At 38.5% G+C, this 25,575-nt stretch overlaps 1 protein-coding gene across 1 annotated transcript in view; it reads left to right on the plus strand.

Annotated features, from left to right (window-relative positions):
• Window positions 1–4,660: 4,660 nt before the first annotated feature.
• LOC141393427 (hydroxysteroid dehydrogenase-like protein 1) overlaps window positions 4,661–25,575 on the plus strand; it is a 29,488-nt gene continuing 8,573 nt past the window's right edge. The window contains exon 1 of the mRNA XM_073966421.1: window positions 4,661–5,343. Within this exon, the coding sequence (XP_073822522.1) occupies window positions 5,157–5,343 (187 nt within the window). The 5' untranslated portion in view covers window positions 4,661–5,156. The remainder of the gene's footprint in view (window positions 5,344–25,575) is intronic.

Below are 25,575 nucleotides of genomic sequence, written 5' to 3' on the forward strand. Positions count from 1 at the left end.
ACTTTTATTAATTCTTTTATTTTGTACATTCTTGAAATATTTTTTTCTGTGTAAATGTATACTAGAGACTACAAAAACCCTAGTAGGGTTTTGTCCTGTCAGATAGAGTTCGGATTTTACGATTAGGAATTTTTCCTTGTCTGTCTTTGGCAATATTGTAGCCCTAAACTAGTAGAACTTGTCCTTTGAGGAGACCACATAAAAACCAAAAAGACCACTCCATCTATGGCATCAAAATCGATAAAATATAGAAAATTTTGAAATTGATATTCTGGTCAGTATCAGGTAAACTAATGGGAGTTGAACCAAGTATCCTTTTACAAAAATCTTCCAAATAAAGTTCTAAGCAATCCTTCAGAACATTCTGAAGAGCATTCGAAGAGCAACCCAATACAGCTATAAATAAAGACAACATTGAAGCCGAAAAGATAATAAGTCCGAGTAAAGTCACATGGGCTATTAATAGCTTCTCTCCCTACAAATCTCCGGGGCCAGATGGTATTATACCAAAAATGCTTCAAAGCGCGGAGAGCATAATTAACCCTTGGTTAATACACATCTACAGTAGATGTCTATCCCTAAACTACGTCGCTACGAGTTGGAGACAGGTAAAGGTTGTTTTCATACCCAAAGCTGGAAAACGTAGTCACGAAAATGCTAAAGACTTTAGACCCATAAGTCTCTCATCATTTCTGCTTAAAACACTCGAAAGGCTCATCGACGTGTATAATCGAGAAAAGATGGAGAACTCAAATAACATATCTTCAAGTCAACGCGCTTACCTTAAAGGACGCTCGACAGACACAGCCCTACATGAAGTCGTTAGGACTATTGAGATGTCCTTGGAGCACAAACAATACACCTTAGCTGCTTTCTTGGATATAGAAGGCGCTTTCAACAACGTTAGCACCTCAGCAATAGAACATGCTCTATATAACTTCGGCGTGGAACCATTCATCAGTGGTTGGATTACCACCATGCTGCAGAGTAGAGTCATTAATGCCACACTGGGAAATAGCATGCTGTCGAAGCACGTAAATCGAGGAACCCCACAGGGAGGGGTGATCTCGCCACTGCTTTGGCTCCTTGTGATTAATGAAATCCTAAGCAAACTTGACCATATGTGGATTAAGGTGGTTGCTTATGCGGACGATGTGGTAATGCTCGTCTCTGGTTTATTTCCGTCCGTGCTGAGTGACATCATGAGCGGAGCCCTGAAATCACTGGATACATGGGCCACAAGTAGTGGTCTGGGGGTGAATCCAGGGAAGACTGAGATGGTGCTATTTACTACAAAAACCAAATATGCAATCACCAATCTTCCTCGACTACGAGGTCAAGAAATACCACTATCAGATCACGCCAAATACCTAGGCGTTATCCTAGATTCAAAACTGTCATGGAAACGTAACATGGAACATCGTGCTCATAAAGCAACCGTTGCATACTACACATGTCGCAAAATGTTTGGGAGCCGCTGGGGTCTCAAACCCAAAATGGTGTTATGGATGTACACCAGCATAATAAGACCAATACTCACATATGGAGCACTAGTTTGGTGGCCAACAGTGGGAAAGAAAACAATTCAGAGAAAACTATACAGCATACAAAGATCGGCATGCATCGGGGTGACAGGGGCAATGAGAACTTGTCCGGCTGAAGCCCTCAATACAATGATGCATATACTGCCAATAGATCTACACATCAAAGCAACTGCGGCCTGCAGTGCTGCAAGGCTACGTGCTCTAGGAACGTGGAGAGAAAGAGCTTACGGACATGCCTGTGTGCTTCTCAAACTACCAAGAAAAATAGCAACTAATGCTGATTACTGCACACCTGCAATAACTTTTGATCAGCCTTTTAAAGTTAAATTTCCAAGCAGGAAAGAATGGAAAAATATAACTCCACTAACGGGGTACGACATCAGTGTATACACGGACGGCTCTAAGATGAATTGTGGAGTCGACTCTGGTGTCTACTCGGAAGAAGCAAACATATCTAAATCCACAAAGCTACCTGAAGTTTGCAGTGTTTTTCAGGCGGAGATACTGGCTATAAAGGAAGCTTGTAATATACTTCTACAGCACCCCTCACCCAACTCAATAGGAATTTTTGTCGACAGCCAAGCGGCGCTCCTAGCATTGAAGTCAAACATTGTCTCATCAAAGCTGGTGAAGGAATGTAAAGAAGAACTTGCTAAGCTAGGGCTTCTGACCAGAGTAGTTCTTACTTGGATCCCAGGTCATAAGGGTCTTGTTGGAAACGAAAAAGCAGACGAACTAGCTAGAGCGGGATCTGCCTCTAACGAACTTCCAAGGGCGTCAGTCGCAACACCAATGGGAGTAGTTAAAGGGGATATCTTCAAATACTATCTTTCACAAGCAGAGATCAGATGGGACAAGACTGAAACCTGCAAAATATCAAAATCTACATGGCCACACTACAACATCAAACGTACAAAGTTCCTGATTAGCCAAAATCGACGGAACCTGGCAAGACTAATTGCGGTGCTAACCGGTCATTGGGCCATTGGTAACCATGCAAAGCGCTTACATATTCCACACAATGACTACTGTCGCAGCTGCGGAAACGAAGAAGAGGATGAAACGGTTGAACACCTCCTCTGTTCCTGCCCTGCACAATTGCAAAGAATATTTAAAACTCTTGGACGACCGTTCCTACACGATCTTTCTGAGACAACCGAACTAGGTCTGGGGGACCTTCTGAGGTTTCTCAATTTATCAGGCTGGATATAATTTACCAACACATAACGGAATAACAATCTCTACCCGAGTGGTGTGGTTTTCAAAACGGTATATTTTAATATACTAATTGAGGCTATGAAGATTATAGCCACCACGTAAACCAACCAACCAACCAATTAAATTGTCGTTAAAAAATGTACTGAAAACAACGTAATAGAGACACTTTAAACCACTGGAATGTTCTGGAGAGTTGCGGATTACATTCCAGCGAATATTTTTCCAAAAGAAAATTTTCAGAAAAAATTAACGCTTTTGGAGATATGGTGCGAAATGTATACAATGTATAAAAATTATGGAAATTTTCGGTATTTTATAAAATTTGAGGCAATGAATATACCCAGCTAACCAATCGTACCGACATCGTAACTAAATCGGAACAAAATTCGGACGCTACGTCCGATGTCGGAACCGCAATTGTAGCGATATCTTAACGAAAGTTGTATGAAGTGGTTGACATAATTTTGGAACGAAATGTCGGAGCGAAATCGTATTGATGTCGTTCCGGTTTCGAACGATATCGGAAGAAAATCCTTGGGAAATTCGTAATGGGAATTTTTTCTTCCGAATCTTGGTACAGATTTCTGAACGATTTCGGAATAATGTCGTATGAAAATCGGATATACCTTCCGAATCTTCGTAAAGATTTCTGAACGATTTCGGAGTAATGTCGTAGGAAGATCAAAGGAAAAATGTTCCCTGACGCCTTTTTATTGACCAATTTTTCTTTGTTATGTTTTTTTTTTCTTATTGGAAGATTGTAATTTCAAACGTTGTAATGATATTTCCACTGTTGTTATTATTTCGTAGTTATAGTAGAACAAAGTAAACATTGTGTACAAATATGTTGAGTTTATGTGAATTATAAAATGTTGAATTTATATTTATAATATTTAAAAATTGTATTTGCGAATTTTATAACCAACCACTAAAATGACAACGAACTAAAATGAAATTAACCCCTTGTTGTTAGATACCTGCAAAAGATAGTTGTTGTGCGAAGGGCATTGGTTTCCGACCTTTCGCTCAGAATTCGTACCGAAATCGGAAGAAAAACATTGGTATATTCGAAGGCAAATTTACTTCCGACATTCTCTCCTGAATCTGAATGAATTCCCCTACGAAAAATCGTATAGAAATCGAAACGAAATCTGAACGATTTTGCTTCCGAAATTGTTCTGATGTGTCGGACATCCGAAATTTGGTTTGCTGGATAGTTTTTCGAGTTAATTATTTCTTCAAATATTTTATTCTTCCCCTTATCTACAAATTTGCTTCAGAGGTCAGATGAAGATTCGCATAGGTTTGAGAGATATAGCCCAGAATTGCTTTAAAAAGTCAATATTTAACCCTGTTTAGATGGAACCATAAAATCCCAGCTGGATCTGACACAACAAAACCCAACTAGGGTTTTTGTCGTTTTATGTTCCCATATAAAGTTTAACTCGGTTTTTAGTATTTTTAAGTTTTGGTCACATTTTTCGCATGAACGTTTCATCCAGACCTTTCGGAATATGATAATGAATTCAATTAAGAGGTTATACATTCAGTTTATAGAAATTCTAATTTACCAATCTTCAGGTATGGGATTTAATTAAATAACGGGATTTTGAATATATGTAGTTTTTTATTATTGCAACAAACAAATTAATTAATTTCGAGACAGAAGATGGATTGTTGTCATTGCCAATTCACTGTAATACATGTTCGTATCAAACACATGCTTAAAGAAGTCTGAAGACTCAGTCAACAACCCATTGTAATTGGTGGCATCGTTTGCCTGCTATGAAACATAAACCATGGCTTAAGTGTTGATAACGAAACCAAGCTTCATTCGAACTCATTTGCCATCAAACAGCAACAGCTTATGCAGCAAGCGAACCTCGCATAGGTTGTTTGATTGTGTCCAATTGCCGGATGGTGAAGCATGGAAACCAAATAAACAATTGATGGAAATTTAGTGCTAAATTCAAGAGGCTCGTGATAACAACACGCTTGTGTAATGATGGTTGTTCAAATGTAACTGAACGAAAAAAAAAATAAATAATTAAAATCATTTAACATTATTGATGTACAACGGAAAGTGTACAATGTTAATGATAAGGAAGTAATGGTTGATGGTGGAAAATTGAAAAACTAAAAATAAATAAAAAAACAATATTGCATTTAATCTAAATTTTTGTGTGCAAAAGTCAAACAACAAACATAGTTTATTCGCTTTGCTGATAACAAACAGAGCAAACTGATTGACCGACAGCGGGCGTTTCATTATCAGTTTAGTGAAGATAACCCATGTTAATGTTTTGTTGTTGTTGTAATATTTACTAAAAGTAGTACTAAAAACAGTGGCAACTTCCGATAAAGAAATTACAATCCGTCCACAAATAGTTCACTATGTTATTCGCGTTCGACATGTTATCCCTACTATCCGGTTTCGTTTATTTTGTCGGAATATGGGCTCTTGCCGTATTTATTTACGATAATTTTGTTTCCGTGGTATCGATAATCAAATCTCTGCTGCAGCCATATTTTCAACCTCAGCTACCAACAACACTGGTGGATAAATACGGAAAATGGGCAGGTGAGAAGAAAGAGTATGAAAAGTGAAAATAAAATGTGCATTAAAATTCTCCTAATTAAATTGCTGTAACAAAGACTTTCGATATCGGACAATAAATATTCATAATATGCAAAAAGCAGGCAATTAAATTGTATTATGAAAATTTGCCTGTGGATTTTGGAATAGTTTAAAATGTTTCAAGAAAAAAACTTTAACAAAAATAAGAGTGTTAAGGTTTTGTGTTTTTATTCAATTGTTTCGATACGTATCAATATTTTTAGGAACTACTGCTGAGAACTTTCACATGTGTATGGTAATAGAAGGCCAGTCTGTTGTGTGATTGAAGAACATAAGAATTTTGCCGGTGGATGATTTTTAAGGCATGCGTATTATTACATCCCAAAATTAGTTGGAAGGGCAAAGATATGGTACTATTGTCATAATTGCAAAAGCTTATTATTAGTATTAATTTCAAAAGACGAAAGCTTTCCCAAGTTTAATATTTTGAAATATTTTTGATTGTATTAGATGTATTCAAATGATTTCACAAAAGACCAACAGAACTTTAAATCAATAACGAATAACTTGTAGCAAAAGTCGTAAAGTAATCTATATCCCCTATGTTTATACCCTCAGCCTTTAGGCTAGAAAGGGTATATACATACAATTTGATACGACCAAAGCTGTGCCTCATCGAAAGAACGGTTTTAGACCCCGAGTATGTTTAGACGAAATTCGTTTCAGACAATTTGCTCGAGGGTACTCGTATATACACGGGCAAAATGTGCCTCATCGAAATAATGATTTTAGGCCCCAAGTATGTTTGGACGAAATCCGTTTCAGACAATTTGGAGTTGATTTACCCATGTCCGTCCGTCTATCCGCCTGTCTGTCTGGCTGGTGCGCACGATAAACTTAGTTTAACTTCGAAGATGGGTTATATCGGTCCACTCCTTCCGGTACCTCCCCACAAAACTTCGGAAATGTTCGGACATTTTGTGCGCACAATAACTCTTGAAGGGAGTAAGCGATTTGGACCATGCTTAACACATCGTGAAATTTCTGCTAGACTTAGATAAGGTTCCAATATGGCCCCAATCGGTCCACTACTTCGGGTACCTCCCACACAAAATTTCGCAAAAGTTCAGTTTAGGTCCTGCTCTCGAATCGCTTTGATTTTTGTTGTAGCGACAGCTTAAGTTTCATCAGGGACAAGTCCATACTTCCTAAGAAAATAGCCCGAAAGCTGCAAAAAAAACCCCTATGACACCGTGTGTAGTGGTTGGAGCGCAAGACAGCTCTCGAACGGATCCGCCTATTCGGTCCAAAATTTGGCCTTCGTAATATATTGTCCAAACTTTGTTAAAGTTCTAATATAAGCCATATCAGTCCACTCCTTCAGGTACCTCCCCCACATGAGTTCAAAAATGTTCGGAAATATTGTGCGCATGATAACTCTCATATATTATATCTACTAAATATATATCAAGTTGGAATATGGACTATATTTGTGCACACCTGTTCTGGTATCACTTTGATTTTTGTTGAAGCAACTTTCATTCGCTGCCTCAATTACGACGGTAAAAGTTTGTTCAGGGGCAAGTCCATACTTCGTGAGAAAACAGCCCGAAAGCTGTAAGAACCTTCTATGGCACCATATGTAGTAGCTGGAGAGCACAACTCTCGAGCCAAATACTGAGTTGGTCTACACTTTGCATATCGTAATATTTCTTCGAATATTAGATGAAATTCGAAGGTGGTGCTTGTAGGTCAACTCCTTTCGATACATCCCCCACAAAAATTCGAAAATATTCGCTAAAATTGTACGAGCGATATCTCATAAACAGAGCAACCCGGTTGAGAGTCTGTTCGAGGATCCCCTGAAAATAGATATCGTACCTAGTGGTCCTGTTTACAGCGATATTATGCTTCCTGATATAATTGTCCAAAACTTCTGAATTATATGGTGACAAACTAAAACGACAGGTGGTTGCGATATCTATCAAGGGGAATAACACCCAAAAAAAGACCCACTTCCAAAATGGACTCAAAATAAGACCCACTTCCAAAACGTACTATGTCGGTCCCTTCCTTTAGGTACCTTCCCCGCAAAACGTTTGAGCTTCTATCGAAATCCATATTTGTGTCGGTTCATGAGTCCAAAATTTTGAAACCCCCATAAATATAAAGTTTTTAAAATCACACAGGCTGAGGGTACATCTCTGTCGGCAAAGCCCACTGATCCTTTTTAACTTGTTTTTTTTTTCCAGTAGATTGTCCTTGCGTCTCCCTTTACTACGGTACAATTGTTTTCTTGCGCAAGTCCACACTTCATAAGATTTTGCCCTAAAAGCTCCAAGAAACCCTGATGGCACCAACCAAAATGGCAAATCCGCAAGATAATTCTCGCAGGGAGTTTATGATTGGTGCCGACTTTGCACATCGGATTATTTCATCAAGTCATGTATCAGGCTGGAATATGAACTATATCGGTCCATAACCCCGCCCTGCCCTATAGCCCCCATAGAACGGTTCCTTCCGCTTTTCGGCGTTTTAAAGGTTTCAATGGCTGAAATTGTTATATTTAGTCTTCTTTGGGGCTACCAAACTTTCAAGAAATTTTTTGATTTTCGATATTTTTCCTAGGGAAATAGCTGAAATTTGGTAATTAGTCTTCGTTTGGCGTATTAAACATTCCACCTGATATGCGCCGGTATAGGTCCACGTTTTGATATAGCAGCCTCAATAGAACCGTATCTCCTAATTTTCGGTACTTTGTAGGTTTGAGCCACATTGTCTTGCCACAGTGGTTGAAATTTCGTATTTAGTTTTCTTAGAGGCTACAAAACTTTCCCTCAGAAATTTGTGACTGAAATTTGTTATTCAGGCGTATATGGGGCTACAATACTTTTCCTCAGATATTTGGTAATATAGGCCTTACTTGTTGATCTAGCTCCATAGGACAAAACCTCCCGATTTTCGGTATTTTGAAGGTTGTGGCCTCAAATCCCCACGGAAATAGCTGAAATTTGTTATTTAGTATTCGTTGCGGGCATGAACGTTCCCACCTGATATTTGTGGGTATAGGTCCACGTCTTCATATAGCTCCCATAGAACGGTATCTCCCGGTTTTCGGTATTTTGAAGTTTGTGGCCTCAATATACCACCGAAATTGCTGAAATTGGGAATTTAGTCTTAGTTGGGGTATACAAATTAAAAGTTTTAAAAGTTTTAGTCACTGAATGACTGAAATTTGGTATTTAGTATTAGTATTTAGTATTTGATATGGTTGTCACGGTATGCCTTAACTAAATTTAAATGGAAGGTGCTTACACCTGGGAAGTTTTTGCAGATTCTGAAACTACAATGCTCATAGATGAGAAATATCAAGAAACAAAAAAAAATCGCCGGAGGGATTTTCAAATAAATCGCGATTTAAGTTCACATTTTTAGGAGTTCTTTAGGTTTTCACGATTTTGCTTGGAAACCGCGAGTCCTATATAAAAGGGCCTACAGAAAATGTTGTAGCTGTGAAAATTCGCTACAAGATTGTTCTTTATGATATTTTTGTAGGTTTTACCGTTTTTGTGATATAGAAGTTCAAATTGAGACAAAGCACTGACTGTATCGCCTCCTTATAACACAATATCATGTTCAGTGCCCCTTAACTAACTTTTGATGAAAACCGCTTACATATGGGAAGATTTCGCGGATTCTGATGCAGCAATGTTCATAGATAAGAAAAATAAAGAAAACAGAAAAAATCGCCGGAAGGATTTTTAAATAAATCGCGATCAAAATTCACAATGGGACTAAAGAAAATGTTGAAGCTGTGAAAATCCTCTACAAGACTGGGTGATTCATTTTTTCCTGTATTGTACCATTTTCAAGATATAAAAGTTTTATTTGTGAAATTGCAGTCAGTGCATTGTCTCAATTTGAACTTCTATAACTCAAAAACGGTGAAAACTACGAAAGTATCATAAAAGTCAATCTTGTGGAGAATTTTCACAGCTATAACATTTTCTTTAAGCCCATTTACATAGGACTCGCGGTTTCCAAGCAAAATCGTGAAAACCTAAAGAACCCCTAAAAATGTGAATTTAAATCGCGATTTATTTTAAAGTCCCTCCGGTGATTTTTTTTGTTTCTTTATATTTCTCATCTATGAGCATTGTAGTTTCAGAATCAGCAAAAACTTTCGAGGTGTAAGTACCTTCCATTTAAATTTGGTTAAGGCACACGGTGTTGCATTAAGGAGTAAATCCTAAATATTGGAACATTTTGGGGAACATGTCTGAGAAAGCAATGGCTTCCCAATGGTATTGGGTATCGTGGCGTCATTTCGAGCCAAATACGAATTGAGGCGGCTGGGCTAAAACGACTCGTGTTTGTCTTGGCAGCTGGCGTTCTTCTGCTGTGATGGGGGGTGGTCGCCAAGTACGGCATTCACACTGTATCTCTGTACTGCCTGTGCAACCATGTCAGTGTGAATGCTATCCAAGCCTGCCTGATAAGCTCGTTGGTCTAGAGGTTCTCTTTTATACCTTTGGACCTCTCTCTCGAGATCATGAAGATCTCTCCTGACGTGCCTGGGTGGAGGAAGCCTGTCCATTAAATCGTGACAGGGATGCTCACTGCGATAACACCCAAGCAGGTACTGCATCGACAACATTTTATTGTGTTGACGCACCGGTAAAATCTTCGTCTCCTCATGAAGATGGTCCACTGGTGTCATGAGGAGGCACCCTGTTGCAGTCCTCAGGGCAGCATTCTGGCAGGTTCGAATCCTCTTCCACTGCGTAGTGCTAACCTTTGCAGACCACGCTGGCGCCGCATAGCTTACCGCAGACTGGCCTATTGCTGCCGGCCAGCGACTTGATCTTATCGCAAATATCTGTGGCATGCGCGGACGACTTAAACATGCTATCGAACGTTACACCCAGTATTTGGGGTAGTTAGTGGTCGGAATCAGTGCACCATCTGGCATGATATGGGTGGCTAACGATAGGTTGAGGACACTTGTTAACTTGTCAACTCCAGGTTCATCCAGTTGCTTAAGCATTACCATCGATATTCGGTGTGGGCCCAACGCTTTGGATGATTTCGCATTTCGGATGGCACCTGCAACATCGCTCATCGTAAATAGTGGGGGTACCTCCGCGGCTGGAAGAGCTTTTCTTATACGGCGTAGCACACTTCTCTTCGCCCTATCACTCTCGGGGTGCTCTATGAACTGCAGGTTAAAATAACACGCGCACCTCTTTGGGTCAGTTACTGCCACGCCGTTGAAAGTAACTGCTTTTCTGTCATCCTTCTTTTCAGGATTCGAGAATGATTTAACCGTTGCCCACAATTTACTTGTCCTGAACCAGTCAATCCCACGGCGGCCGGTTCTATGCACCGGATTGACTCGGAGGAATCTTCCACTAGGGGCCGTCACCTCTACAATTATGTGTTTGTGTTCGTGTTCGTGTATGTTCATCAGTAACTTTATTTGGTGTCGGCATGTTTTTTATGGCTCAGCAAGTATGGCATTGGCCCCGAAAAATTGTATTTGTCATAATTGGGGTCACAAGGAAAACTTGTTGCAAAAACTTGAGAACGACCGAGACATGTCCACACTAATTTTGTGTGGGAGGAGTGGACCGATATAGTCCATATTCCAACCTGAAGAAAGAAATATTAAGATGCTAAAATTGGGAAATTCGGACCAAATCGGCTAATGGCTTTGAGAGTTACCGTGTGCACCATATCAGAGAAACATTTTGAACTTTTATAAGAGAGATGATCGAAGGAGAGGTCCCATATGGCCTATCGTCGAGCTAAAACAAAGTTTATCGTGCCCACCAGTCAGACAGGCGGACGACTTCAAATTGTCTAAAGGGGAGTACGCACTATAATTCAAAACTAACAGTCATCGTACTATTAGGACAATTTTCTGGAAAATAAAAACATGTGTTTAGCTAAATATGTAAATTATTATTTAGAGATTAGGAAAGTACCCAGCAAAATTTGAAGGAAGGGGTTCTATGCGATGACTTGATTTCATGGCATATTTTGCCTTGGTTCAAAGCAAGTCGTGAAAGATCCGATCTTTTCATTAGCATTTAAACCCATGCAAAGGAAGTCGTGAAAGATCCGATCTTTTCATCAGCATTTGAATCATTTGTACAGATCACTACAAAAAAAAAACAAGTCAATTTGTACATCCCTACATGTAGCGACATCAAAACAAAAGAGTATACATTTCCAAAAATTTTGTTATAAAATTACAAATTAAAGCTCTGTTCCAGAACTAAAAAGTTTTTACAATTTGTACCACTTTTACACATTTTGCGTTCCCGTACACAAAATTTATATGAAAATCGTTTAGGCCTTTTACAACTTTTACGACTTTTACCATTTTATAAAGTACGGGAACAGGCCATAAATGTAGGTTCATGAACTAGAAATTCTTAAAGGAGTGCTGTTGGAGTCCATGTCGAAATCTGAACTGGTGATGAGAAGATAATAGAAAAGCTTTTGTAAGATGAAACAAAATCAGTGGGTGAGAGTAGACGAAGTAAACTCTGTTGCGGTGATAAAATTGAAATTTTGGGTGTAAACTTTATGCTGATAAATTAGTTCTAGTTATTTCATGAATTAGTTTGAAGTAATAAAGATTTTGGTTTGTCATGAAAATCATATTTCAATACAGAATTTTCCATTTTCCAAACAAGACATGACAATGTCATTCCAAAGGGTAGGTGAAAATGACATGTCAAAGCATTGGACAAAATGACATGCTTAGGATCCGACAATGAATGTCATCTTAAGATCCGAAAATGAATGTCATCTTATGGTGGTCACGCTCATATAAAATTCATGAGTGAAAATGCTAAAAAGATGACATGCCAGATCACTTGCACCCATGATTCAATAGCATCCTTGGCATCGAAGATTTTGCTGGGTACTTATTCAGCTACACTTTGAGATTTGACCTCGATGACTGTCAGTTTCGTTCAAACATACTCAATTAGATTCCTAATTCCAACTGTTATTTCAATGTTTCTAAGTGTTGACCTACTCCCAGTATGTTAATGCCCAACATAATTTAATGATCTATGTACGTACATACGAGTATGTGCTTTTAAGTTATGAAAATGAATTGAAAACTTCTTTTTCCTATCCTGACAGGTTTTTATGCAGAAAGAAACTTCACAAACAAGCAAACAATTTAAAAAAACCTGGTTTATGAATTCAATATTATTATTTCGTTTCGAAAAAAATATAGTTGTTGAATAAGTAAGGGGAGTTAATTATTTATGTATACATACATACGTCAAACCAATAAATGCTGCGTATTCTCGAGAACTAATAAACCCCATGCATATAGAATTTTGAAGACAATTAATTAGTTTATTTATAGCAATCTTTATATAGATTTTGCAAAAAGGAGGAACGAAAACAATAAAACACAATAAAATTTTAAACTTGAATAATGCTAGGGTATTGATGAATACGAGGGTATTGTTTTGCATCAATGTAATCATAAAAAGCAATATTAAATCCTCCAAAAAGACGCTGCGTAATGTAATATTTGTATGGATGTATGCGCGGACTCATTAGCGGTGATAACATTGCAGTTTTTATGTCCAGTCATGTATCGTATGTGGTTGTTGTTTGTTTATTCCGCAATGTCTGACGATAGTTGGATTTTTGATGCCCGGCCCGGCCCGCCAATAGCAAATTTTTGCCTTTCTGTGCAAAAAATTCAAGTGCCATAAAATTGTTGTTGTTATTTATTTGTTTATTTAGTTTTGTATTTCTTTTACAAACAGTGCGTTGTTGTTGTAGGTTGTTGAATTTTATTTAGCCAAAATAAATATTTACAAAATAGTAGCAATAACAAAAACAGTGGTTACAACCTTCGGATACAGCATGCCAACACAAGGTCTCCTGAGATGAATGTGATCAGTGCAATGTAAACATTTGACATATTCACATAAATATGTAAATATGTATGTAATTTTTTTCACATAAATTTCCCCATAAACGCCCCTTTCGATTTCCAGATATCTCTGCATACCCGTTATAATATTGGAATCAACATATTATAATAATGTTGAGATTTAAATATAACCAAATGTTAAAGTATGAAGACTTCCACTTAGCGCATGGAACTACTGATCTAATATCAGTTCCACTATTCATGCTATATTACTGCCAACATACACCTACCCAGAATATTTAGCTTAAACATTTAAAAGACTTAAAATATGATAATCACATAAAAAAAAACGATGGGTTCATAACCAAATTTTTTGGTGGAGAAGTTGCCACGACTACTGGGATTAAGAAATGTGAAATTAAAGCTAATTAAAAAAAAACAAATGAGAACGCCGTTAAATTCAGTGGGGTCGAACATTTTACACCCTCCACCACGAAACATATTGAAGTAAAGAGGAACAACAAGTATCCTTTATTTTATGAAAGTACAAGGTGGCGCAAAAGTAATCTTCCGAAGTTTTTGGCTGTAATTTAAAAAAAATGAAAAACTTTGATTTTTCTTGTGGATTATTTTTATTTGGTCTTTTAAGTTTTTTACATCAAGTCGAGAATATGATATCAGATAAATGGCCGCCGCCACAGTTTATTGTCATTTGAGCCTTTTTATGGCATTTTACATCACTTTGGCCAAAACTTCCGGCGATAGGTCCTAACATTCTTGGCGGATATTGCCTTTAAGAGCTGAAAGAGTCTGAGGCTTGTTGACATAAACCCGCGACTTCAAAAGCCCCACAAAAAGAAGTCTGGAGCGCCTTATCACTCATGATTATTTTTGATGAATAATCATCTTCCTCTTGGTGGTGATTAAGGATGGATTGATCGTATGTTAGACGCGATTGGCGGTCAACCTTTTAACAGCTGATGCACCGTCTGGACTTTGTACGGAAACATATTCAAATATCGACCGTCAACTGATACCCATTTGCGTGGCACGTCGTCTGGTCTATGTCGAAGGCGCTTCCGTGACATCCTCGGCTACAGCAGCAATATTCTCTGCAGAACGGATACTCCGGGGTCTGACATGCCTGGCAGCATCTCGTGTTGTGCCAGTCTCTTCGAAGCGAGCGGCTAAACGTCTGCGACGAAAATCCCGTTGTGCCAAAGTCACCGACCGATTATTGGTCAAATAAATAGTCACCAATATTCCGCGTTCTGGAGTAGTGTAGCGTAACATTGTTTATCAACGTGTATTTCGCATGTGTTTACTTCACAAATGTCAAAACAGAACTGACATTAGGGGCCAATCGCAAAAATTATAGCATTTTCTGATAGGAGGATTACTTTTGCGCCACCTTGTACTAAGCTCTTCCTCCACGTTAAGGTTTATCCCTTGAAGGAGTAGAATATCTTAACTTATTATAATCAATTTGTATTGATAATTTTCTGTGTGGAGGTTTTCTAACCATTGAGATTCCAAAATACCACGTTACATCCACTTTCCAAGGAAAATGTAGCAAACCCTTTAAAAGAGCTCACATGGGGTATTATCGTTGGAAATACAAAATTCCAACCTATTCGGTTGAAAACTGTGACTTAAATCTTCAAAAACCTAGGTGGTACACTTAATTGGGGGCTAAACCAAAACATAGACCTATAATATGTGATTTTTGTAGGGGATGTTTTGTACATGTTATAATATTTGGTATCTCTAGAGAAAACAAAATGTCAAATTTCAGTTATTATTTGTAGGGGATGTTTTGTACATCTTATTATATAAAAGAGCTTAGTGATAAGTGAGTGAGTGAGTGAGTGACAGATCATCGCCCAGACGAAACGGCTGAAGCTAGAAGCTTGAAATTTTGAGTGTGGGTTGCTGTTGGTGTGTAGGGGTAAGATAAGGCTGGGTTTTTGGAAATTCGAACTGGAAGGGTACGAAAAGTACTAAAAGGTACTAAATATGGTACCCTTTGTATTAGGCAAACGGGAAGAGCTAGAATTCTGAAATTTGGAATGAGGGTCACTGATGGAGAGTTAGAAAGATGTACCAAAGGGTTTTTGGAATTTCGACCTATAAGTGTACAAAAAGTACTAAAAGTTATAAAATTTAGTACCAATTGTATATTTTGAACGGCTATAGCTAGAATCTTGAAACTTGGTATGGAAATCAAGGTTTGTAAGACGTTTTAAAAATTCGTACTCATGTTACTAAAGTACTAAATGGTACTAAATTTGGTACAATTTCGATTTGGGTGAACGGATAGAGCTTAAAACCTTACATTTGGAATTTAGATTACCGTCAAAGTGTAAGATTGAGATATGTGGGTAGTTTTAAAAATGCATACTTATGTGTACGAAAAGTACTAAATGGTACTAAATTTGGTACATTTTGGATTTGTGTGAACGGATAGACCTGGAAAACTGAAATTTGGAATTAAGATTACTGATGGAGTGAAGGATTGAGGTAGTTTTGGAAATTCGTACTTATGGGTACGGAAAGTACTAAATTTGGTACAATTTAGATTTGGGTGAATGTATAGAACTGGAATCCTGAAATTTGGAATTAAGATTACTGTTGGACTGTATGATTGAGTTAGTCTTGGAAATTCGTACTTATGTGTACGGATAGTACTAAATGGTACTAAATTTGGTACAATTTAAACATAGGAGAACGGATAGAGCTGGAATTCTGAAATTTTGAATTAAGATTACTATTGGGGTGTAGGATTCAGCAAGTTTTGGAAATTCGTGCTTAGTGGTACGAAAAGTACTAAATGGTACTCAATTTAGATTTGGGTGAACCGATAGAGCTGGAATCCTGAAATTTGGAATTAAGATTACTGATGGAGTGAAGAATTGAGGCAGTTTTGAAATTCATACTTATGGGGACGGAAAGTACTAAATGGTACTAAATTTGGTACAATTTGAATTTAGTTGGACGGATAGAGCTGGAATCCTGCAATTTGGAATTATGATTACTTATGTAGTGTAGGATTGAGTAGTTTTGAAAATTTTTACTTATGGGTACGGAAAGTACTAAATTGTACTAAATTTGGTACAATTTATATTTGAGGGAATGGATAGAACTGGAATCCTGAAATTTCGAGTTAAGATTACTGTTGGAGTGAAGAATTGGAGATGTTTTGGAAATTCGTACTTATGGGTACGAAAAGTACTAAATTTCGTACAGTTTGGATTTGGGGGAACGAATAGTGCTGCAATCCTGAAATTTGAAAATGTAGGATTGAATTATTCTTGGAAATTCGTACTTATGAGTACGGAAAGTACTAAATGGTACTAAGTTTGGTACAATTTATATTTGGGTGAACGGAAAGAGCTGGAATCCTGAAATTTCGTGTAAAGGTTATTATTGAAGTGTAGGATTGAGGAAGTTTTGAAAATTCGTACTTATGGGTACGAAAAGTACTAAATGGTACTAAATTTGGTACAATTTAGAGTTACTGTTGGAGATAGTTATTGAAATTCGTACTTTCATACGAAAAGTATTAATGGTATTATGAATAGATATGGATGTGGATATACGTACAATAAGTGTACGAAAATTACTAAGTGGCACAGGATTTGGTTCAAATTGCTATTGTGTACAGGGGTAGGCTGAAATTGTGAAATTCAGTATTAGTATAGCAGTTGATGTTTAGAGTGGAGATAGACAGGAAGTTTTTGAAATTCGCACTTATGTATACGAAAAATACTAAATCGCGGTTGGGATATAGTTTTGGATAAAAGGAAGTAAGTTTTGAAACTTATACAGGTTATAAGTACTAAATTTGGTACCAGTTTAGTGTTGCATGAAGGGATATAGGTGGAACTTCGAATTGTTGTATGGTGTTTAGATAAGGATTTTTTGAATACATACAAATTTCTAAAATTTGGTTGAGGGCGGGCTGATTTATTGAGAAATACGAAATGTACTATTTGTCAAGTTCATTGTTAGAGGTGGTCTAATACTAAATATTGAAGCACTGGTATTAAGTGAATCGATAAATGAAATTTGTTATGAGGATTACTGTTGAGATTGGATCAGAATGTTTATTAAAATCCGCCTTTAAATGTATGAAAGGTTTCTAGATGTAATACCATTAGCATTGGTGAACAAGTAGAGCTAAAACTGTAACACTTGAGCTAAGGTCCTGGATTTTAAAAATTGTACTGAATAATGTACTATTATTTCTATGTTAACACTAATTCGGTTTCTTAATAATGTTCTGATATCAAAAAGTCAAACTTACCTTTTCAACAAAATTGTTTTTATTTTTGATGTCTATTCTAAACGTTATAGTTAGTTCATTTGAAAAAATAGATATATGCGGCTAATGTTTTACAAGAAGGTTTTTACACCCTGAGAATAAAAAGGCATAAAATAATATGTCTCAAAAATTAACTGTTATATAGGGCAACATATTTTGAATAAAGGTTTTCTACATTTTGATATCACAAATTCCAAAATTCGGTTGGAAAATGTGGATCAAATGTTCAAAAATACCCATACCGTTCTAATAAAACATGGACTGGAATTTAAAATGTAGGCCGCAGTTGAAGTGTAGAGGTCTTCTTTTGAAACTCGAACAAAACGTGTACGAACAATACTTGAATGGAATTAAATATCAATTCGAATAGGTATTAGTTCATCAAAATTTTCAGTCTTCACCAAATTAAATATTGCTTATTTGTATATTATTCCTTTTCCGCATACGAAGTAGCGGGCATTTTGCTAGTGTTATAATATTTGGTATCTCTAGAGAAAACAAAATGTCAAATTTCAGTTATTCCGTTACCGGGGTACCGTTCTTTGCTATATGAAGACTTGAAACTATACCGACAAATTTCTGCTGGAAAGTTGTATGCCTCCAATGAAGACCAAATTTCAGCCATTTCTTTTGGATATTGAGGCCACAACATTCAAAATAGCGAAAATCGGGAGGTACCCTTTTAAGGGGGCTATATGAAAATCAGAACCTATGCTGATAGTTCTCTTCTGGAATGTTTTGTATACCCATCGAAAACTGAATACAAAATTTCATCTATTTCGGTTTGATAATGACGCTGAAACTTTCAAAATACCGAAAGTCCTGAGGGAACATTCTGTGGTGGGCTATGTGAAGACGTGGACCTACATATACCGACAAATTTCCGGTGGAAAGTTTTATGCCACCAACGAAGACTAAATACAAAATTTCAGCCACTTCGGCGGTATATTGATGCCACAACATTTACAATACCGAAAATCGATATGTACCCTTATATGGGGGCTGCATGAAGACATGGACGTATAGCTACAAATTTCAGGTGGAATGTTTTATACCCCCTGCTAACACTAAATAACAAATTTCATCCATTTCGGTCTAATAATGACGCTGGAACCTTCCAAATACCGAAATTCGGGAGGTACCGTTCTATGGGGGCTATATGAAGATGTGGGCATTTACCGACAAATTTCAAGTGGGAAGTGAAATACCCCCAACTGAACAAATTTCAGCCATTTCGGTTGCATATTGAGGCCACAACCTTCAAAATACCGAAAATCGGGAGGTACACTTTTGGTGGCTATATGAAAACGTACACAAATTTTAGGTAGAATATTTTATACCACCTGCGAAAACTAAATACTAAATTTCATCCATTTTGGTATGCCAATGACGCTGAAACCTTCCAAATACCGAAAATCGGGAGGTACCCCTCTATGAGGGAGGCTGCGAAGACTAATTACCAAATTTCAGCCATTTCATTGATGTCACCACCTTCAAAATGCTGAAAATCGGAAGGTACCCTTCTATGGTGTTTGCCTGAAGACGTGGACGTATAGCGACAAATTTCAGGTGGAATATTTTATACCCCCTGCGAAGGCTAAATACCAAATTTCATCCATTTCGTTTGGATATTGAGGTCACCACCGGCAAAATAGCGAAAATCTGGAGATATTCTTCAATGGGGTCTGCATGATGACGTGGACATATAGTGACAAATTTCGGGTGGAATGTTTTATACCACCTACTTACTTACTTAGCTGGCCCATTACAGAACATTTGTTCCATAGGCCGAACTAAGAAAAGATCTCCATTTCTCTCTATTTGTTGCTTAGCTCTCTGGAATACCGCGCCTTTTTATCTCTTCATCCACTTGTTTGCGCCATCTATTCCTTGTCCTGCCAATTCTGCGTGCACCGACAAGCGGTCCGTATTTATACGCCTTTTTAGCGGGTTCATCATCGCTCATTCTTATGATATGGCCTAGCCAACGCAATCGCTGCATCTCGATACGTTTAACAATATTGGTGTCGTTGTATAGCAGATACAGCTCGTGGTTCATACCGTCAACGCAGATTGGTCCGTAGATCTGTCGAAGAATTTTTCTCTCAAAAACACCAAGCACTGCCATGTCTGCTTGCGCAAGTACCCAGGCTTCGGAGCCATACATCAGCACGGGTAGTATCAGTGTTTTGTAGAGCGTTATTTTTGTTTGACGAGATGTGTCTTTGTCTTTAAACTGCTTACTTAAACCAAAGTAGCATCTGTTGGCCAATACAATTCTTCTTTTTATTTCACAACTGATGTCATTTGTTGTGTTTACGGGTGTGCCGAGGTAGATGAAGTCTTTTACTACCTCAATATTACAGGAACCAACTTCCACAGTCGGTCCGTGCTCAATGGACGCATTGCGCGTCGACACCATCAACTTGGTCTTCTCACCGTTTACCGCCAGACCCACTTTAGCAGATTCTCCTTCGACCTTCATAAAGGTATCAGTTACTTCCTTTACGGATCATCCCATGATGTCTATGTCATCAGCATAAGCAAGTAACATGTGGCTATTGGTGTAAATTGTGTCATTTCTTCTGACATTTGCATCTAGTATTACCTTTTCCAGCAAAATGTTGAAAGGCTGTCTCCTTGTCTGAAACCTCTTTTGGTACCAAACTCTTCGGAGAGGTTCTTTCCTATTGTAACTGAGGACCTCGTTTCAGTTAAAGTCATTTTACAAAACCGAATGAGCTTTGCGGGGATACCAAATTCAGACATGGCTTGGAATACCTTTGAACGCAGCGGGCTGTCGAAGGCTGCTTTATAATCGACAAAAAGGTGGTAGGTGTCGATCTGCATCTCTTGGGTCTTCTCCAGGCTTTGCCGCAGGGTAAATATCTTGCCAGGTCTAAAGCCGCATTGGTATGGTCCAATTATCTCGTTGACCATAGTCTTTAGTCGTTCGCACAATATCCCTGACACGATCTTGTATGCAATAGGGAGTAGACTTATGCGCCTATAGTTAGAGCATACAGTCTTATCTCCCTTCTTGTGGACGGGGCACAGGATACTCAGGTTCCAATCGTCGGGTACTCGTTCTTCCTGTCAGATGGAGCTAACTAGCTGATGAATACACCTTATTAGCGTGTCGCCTCCGGTTTTGAACAGCTCGGCTGGCAAGCCATCGGCTCCTGCTGCCTTATTATTCTTCAGCCGATTTATTGTTGTCTTTACCTCACCTTGGCTGGGCGGTATACATTCAATACCATCTTCTAGGATTGGATCTGTGGTATCTTCGTCGACTTCGCTACTAATTGATACCAACAGTTTGGAAAAATGATCATTCCATATGCTTAGCACACTATCTGTATCAGTTACCAAATTACCTTGCTGGTCTCTACAGGAGGATGTGCCTGTACCAAATCCATCCATTGATGCTTGACTCTTTGGTAGAATTTTCGGATTTCATTCTGGCTCCTGTACATCTCGATTTTTTCACACTCCCGCTTTTCCATCTCTCTCTTTTTCCTGCGGAAAAGACGTTTCTCCTCTCTCCTTTTCTCCCGATACCTCTCTCGTTGCTACTGCTTGTAAAGTAGCCCTATATGCCGCATTTTTTCTCTTCGGTAGCAGCACGACACTCCTGTCATACCATGGATTCCTTGGTGGAGGTCTCTGGTATGCAAGTACTGATTTTGCGGCTGTTTGCATGGATTGGGCAATGTTTTGCCATTGTCCTGATATGTTATCGGGACGAGGAGTGCTTTGATTAAGCAGTTGGGCCAGTTGAGTGGAATATGCTGGGCCTATCTGTTGTGATTGCAGCTTACCGATGTCCAACTTCCGTGTTGTGTCTGTTCGCACTTTGTTTGCTACGTTTAATATGGTGCGTACTACATCAAGGTAGTGGTCCGAGTCTATGTTTGCACCTCGGAACGATCGTACATCCAACACGCTTGATGCATGTCTACCATCTATCACAACGCGATCAATTTCATTTCTTGTTCTTTGATCTGGCGACAGCCAGGTGCCCTTATGAATATCGAGATGCTTAAATCTGGTACTGCTAACGACCATGTTTTTTGCAGCTGCAAAGTCTATCAGCCTCATACCCTTGTCAGATGTTTCAATGTGGAGACTGAATTCCCCGACTGTTGGACCGAAGATATTCTTCTTTCCAATTTTGGGATTAAAATCGGTAATAAGTTTCTTCTAAGCGCTCGTAAAATATATCTTTGGTCTGTTCGTCCTTGTCTTCAGTGGAAGCATGAGCGCAAATAAAGCTGATGTTGAAGAATTTAGCTTTTATTCGAATTGTAGCGAGTCTTTCATTCACTGGGGTGAAGCTGGAGACCAGATGTTTTAACCTCCGACCAACTACAAATCCGCAACCAAACTCATGCTTTGTGTCATGGCAGCTATAATACAGTGCGTCACCTTTAGGTGTTGTTGTGACGCCTTTCCCGTTCCATCGTATTTCCTTTATGGTAGTAATGTCGGCATTGTACTTTTCAAGTACATCTGCCAATGCGTAAACTGCAACATTTCAGGTGCAAATTCGCAGATCATGGTCCTTAAACGTTTGCGGGGGTCGTCAACTTTTGAGGGATTTGTTTTTTTTTTCTTTTGTTTTTTCATAGTAGGATCTTTTTTTCTAGGGGAGGGTGACTAACCCGACGCCCAAACCCAAGTTTTTTACGTTCTTATGGGTGAACGCGCGGCACATGTTAGCTCACTACATTTAACGGGTGTTAAAGGCAGTTCCCCAGGTGACACCACGGTGAGGTCAGTGTCCACTTGAGATGAAAGACGGACCAAGATTAATCCTGGACTTGCAATGTTAAAGCGGTCAGGACCGTTCCTTGGTATCTTCCAAGGTAATTTTAAGAAAGTTAACTCCGTAATTGTACTTAGTGTAACACAGAACTAGTAACATGTACCGCATCGTCACTTTCCGAGCATGCTGGCGATACATTAGTCATGTATTCATTAAAATAAACACATTGGAGGAACAACTAACCGGCTTTTTATGCTTCGATTAAGTTTTGATGCGGTTACAGCTCACACTGTATGCTTATCAAATTGTTTGTGAATCGTGCGTGCGTTTAATTGTTTATACAACTTTATGTTCATTCATCCCAAGCGTTTTATACTCTACTTCTTCAGGCAGTACCACGACTTTTGTGTAATATTTTGTTTGTTTTCTCTTTATGTTTTTTTCTCTTTTGTTGGTATTTTTTCTGATAATTTATTATAACACAATGAAAGACAAACGGCTTAGTTATAATGAAGCTTTAAACGACCTTGCATTGTTTACGCTCTGTGATACGTCATAATCTGTGGCTTAGTGAACCCGCATTTACCATCATATTATTCATACTTTTGTAAAGTGCGTGAAATTACTTCATTCAAATAGTTTAATGGTTATATTTCGCATTATTAAAAATTCTCATTTCACGCAATTGAAAACCTGAACCTCAAGTCAAGTTCAAGTTCATGATTATTTTGTTTAGAAGATTAGTTGAAATAACATTAGTAAGAACTATTTTTGGAAAACTAGTTATTAGTTGCGTTCTCGTGGCCTAAAGACCCAGTGGTCTTTAGAATCTAGATTGACATGTTTCAGTATTTCAAATTGAATTTATTCAAAATGATGAAGAAAATACATATCTGCGTATATATACGAGTATTTCCCACTAACATCATTATACATATCGCACCTGATCAACAAAAGGAAAGCAACTCAAAATGTCTAACTTGTCAGTAGAGACAAAAACCTGTTCATACTTAACTAGGAACTCTGAGTACACGAAGAGTGGAATAACGGTATTTTTTGACGAAAGAGTAGACAAACAAATGTGCGATTTTTACAGTGGATGGAGTTGATCATTATCTATCGTTTTTTATTAAAAAGCGAACATTTCCAAATTTTGAGTTACTACCCTTTTGTTGAACAGGTGCAATATGTATAAGCTCAATGATATAGGGATGTATTACGTAGCTGAAATACTCAGGAAAAATGTCGGCTTACTCAAGTCATTGCACCCAGGTGCAACCAATATTTGTTAATGAGTGATTGATTTGTGGATCATGAGGTCATGTATCGCTTACCAAGTTAGGAATGTACGAAGTTAGGAATGTATTGGAACTCCTTTTTGGTAAAGCATCTTGAACATGACCTAGCCAGTATATACTTAGGTTTAACAAGTGAATACGGCGTTAAGTTTCTTTTCCGCTTAACACCTTGAGGAGCATAGGGCCTCAAGAGGTTTCTGAAACACTGTCTGAACATGAAGTGCTCCCTCCCAGACATGTGGAGCTTGCCGCTGTTGCGGAAGGATTTGGCATATGCCTATGACCTCCTGGGAGAATTAAATTTCTTTCGGTTCTTTCTTTCATGTTTTTGGTGACAAAACTCGTCAGGATTTCTTCTTTGCTTGTGAGCACAAGGAAGAGCACTTAACAACGTCTAAGCACGAGCGTAAACTTCTTGGAAGTCTGTGGGCGCCACCGTTGACCTACATATATGGGCTCATCCGCTGCCATCCTTACTGCTTTGTCCGCCATAACAACGCAGATATCTGTAGATCCTATTCCCCAAGTAGTTCGAGTTGACTCTTACAGATATTTTGGTATTGATGCTGGTATTTCTTCCGTGCAACGAGTTATACCGCCCATCATCGGTCGCCAGAGCTTCGTTTGCGTAAACAGAGGACACCAAGTCGCAAGAAGACAGTGGGTGAGGTTGACTTTTGAAGAGGATTGACAAATATAATTATTCGTATTCGCACCACTCTTCCGATTGTCCTCCTGGCGTTAAGTTTGGCCGGATCGAATTTTGATACCCTCCATTATAAATTATTAGAAGTATATGAAAACGTGGACCTATACCTACGATGCTCTGCACAATTTTTTTTAACCTCAACGTTGACTAAATACCAAAATTTCCGCTATTTCGGTTGGGAAATGTGGCTACAACTTTAAAAATTCCCAATATATTGGAGAAAAGTTTTGTAGCTCCCAGGAAGATTATACATCAGGCCATTTCGCTGAAATAATGAGGCTAAAATCTTAAAAATACCGAAAATCGGGAGGTACAGTATATGAAAACGTGATCCTTTTTGACCAATACAAAAAAATACCGCGACGGCGGGTTCTTCGATACCGGATTGACCCGGAACCACACAAAATTCGTGTTCCGGTCAGCGGCTGCCACATCAGTGTAAACATGTTTGTATTTATATCGTTTTCCTGTGTTGGGAACAGCACATCGCGGAATGTCTGCTCCGTATTCCTTTGGCCCGTGCCGGAATGGAGGAAAACACAGGACCATCTTAGATTTGTTACATACCCATCCACTACACTCTAATTTCGGTGAGATACAATACATGGCTGGAGTATATGCATCTCTGGGTTTGTTCTGGACTCATCCATGCGTGTGAACACAGCCCACAATGAATCGTCATCATCAGAATATGCGACTCCCACGCAAACACCCCAACAGCAGTCGCACACGCAGCACTTAACACCATTCGTTGTTGTTCCAATCCCTGAAAATTAACCCTTTTTGCAATTTAATTTCAATGGACTCCGATGTAAGATCGAGAAAACAGTGGATTTCATGAGTCCGAAGAATATCATGGCCGTGGAGGTGCAGGAAACCAAGCTCAACAACAACTGCAGCTTTCAGCGTTATGATGGTTGCAACGTACTGAGGAAGGATCGCACCAGGATTGCAGGTGGGGGATTATCTTTCCTGTTGCACCAGTCTGTTCCATACAGACCTATTTCAATTGAGCATGGCTCTAATGGCCCTACATGGAATGAATAGATGTAGTAGTGAGGTGTGCAAGTGCCGGGGTAGAGTTGCTGAACATATACATCCCGCCGAAAAATAGCTATACTCCAGGATATAACGTGTCATGTTATAACGCCTGGTCTTAGGAGATTTAATGCTCATCATGAGTTATGGAAATCGGTCCCGGAGGGGTATAGTGCTGGCTGA

Source organism: Musca autumnalis, unplaced genomic scaffold (assembly GCF_047663935.1).
Source record: "Musca autumnalis isolate F117 unplaced genomic scaffold, ASM4766393v1 scaffold_2, whole genome shotgun sequence".
NCBI lineage: Eukaryota > Metazoa > Arthropoda > Insecta > Diptera > Muscidae > Musca > Musca autumnalis.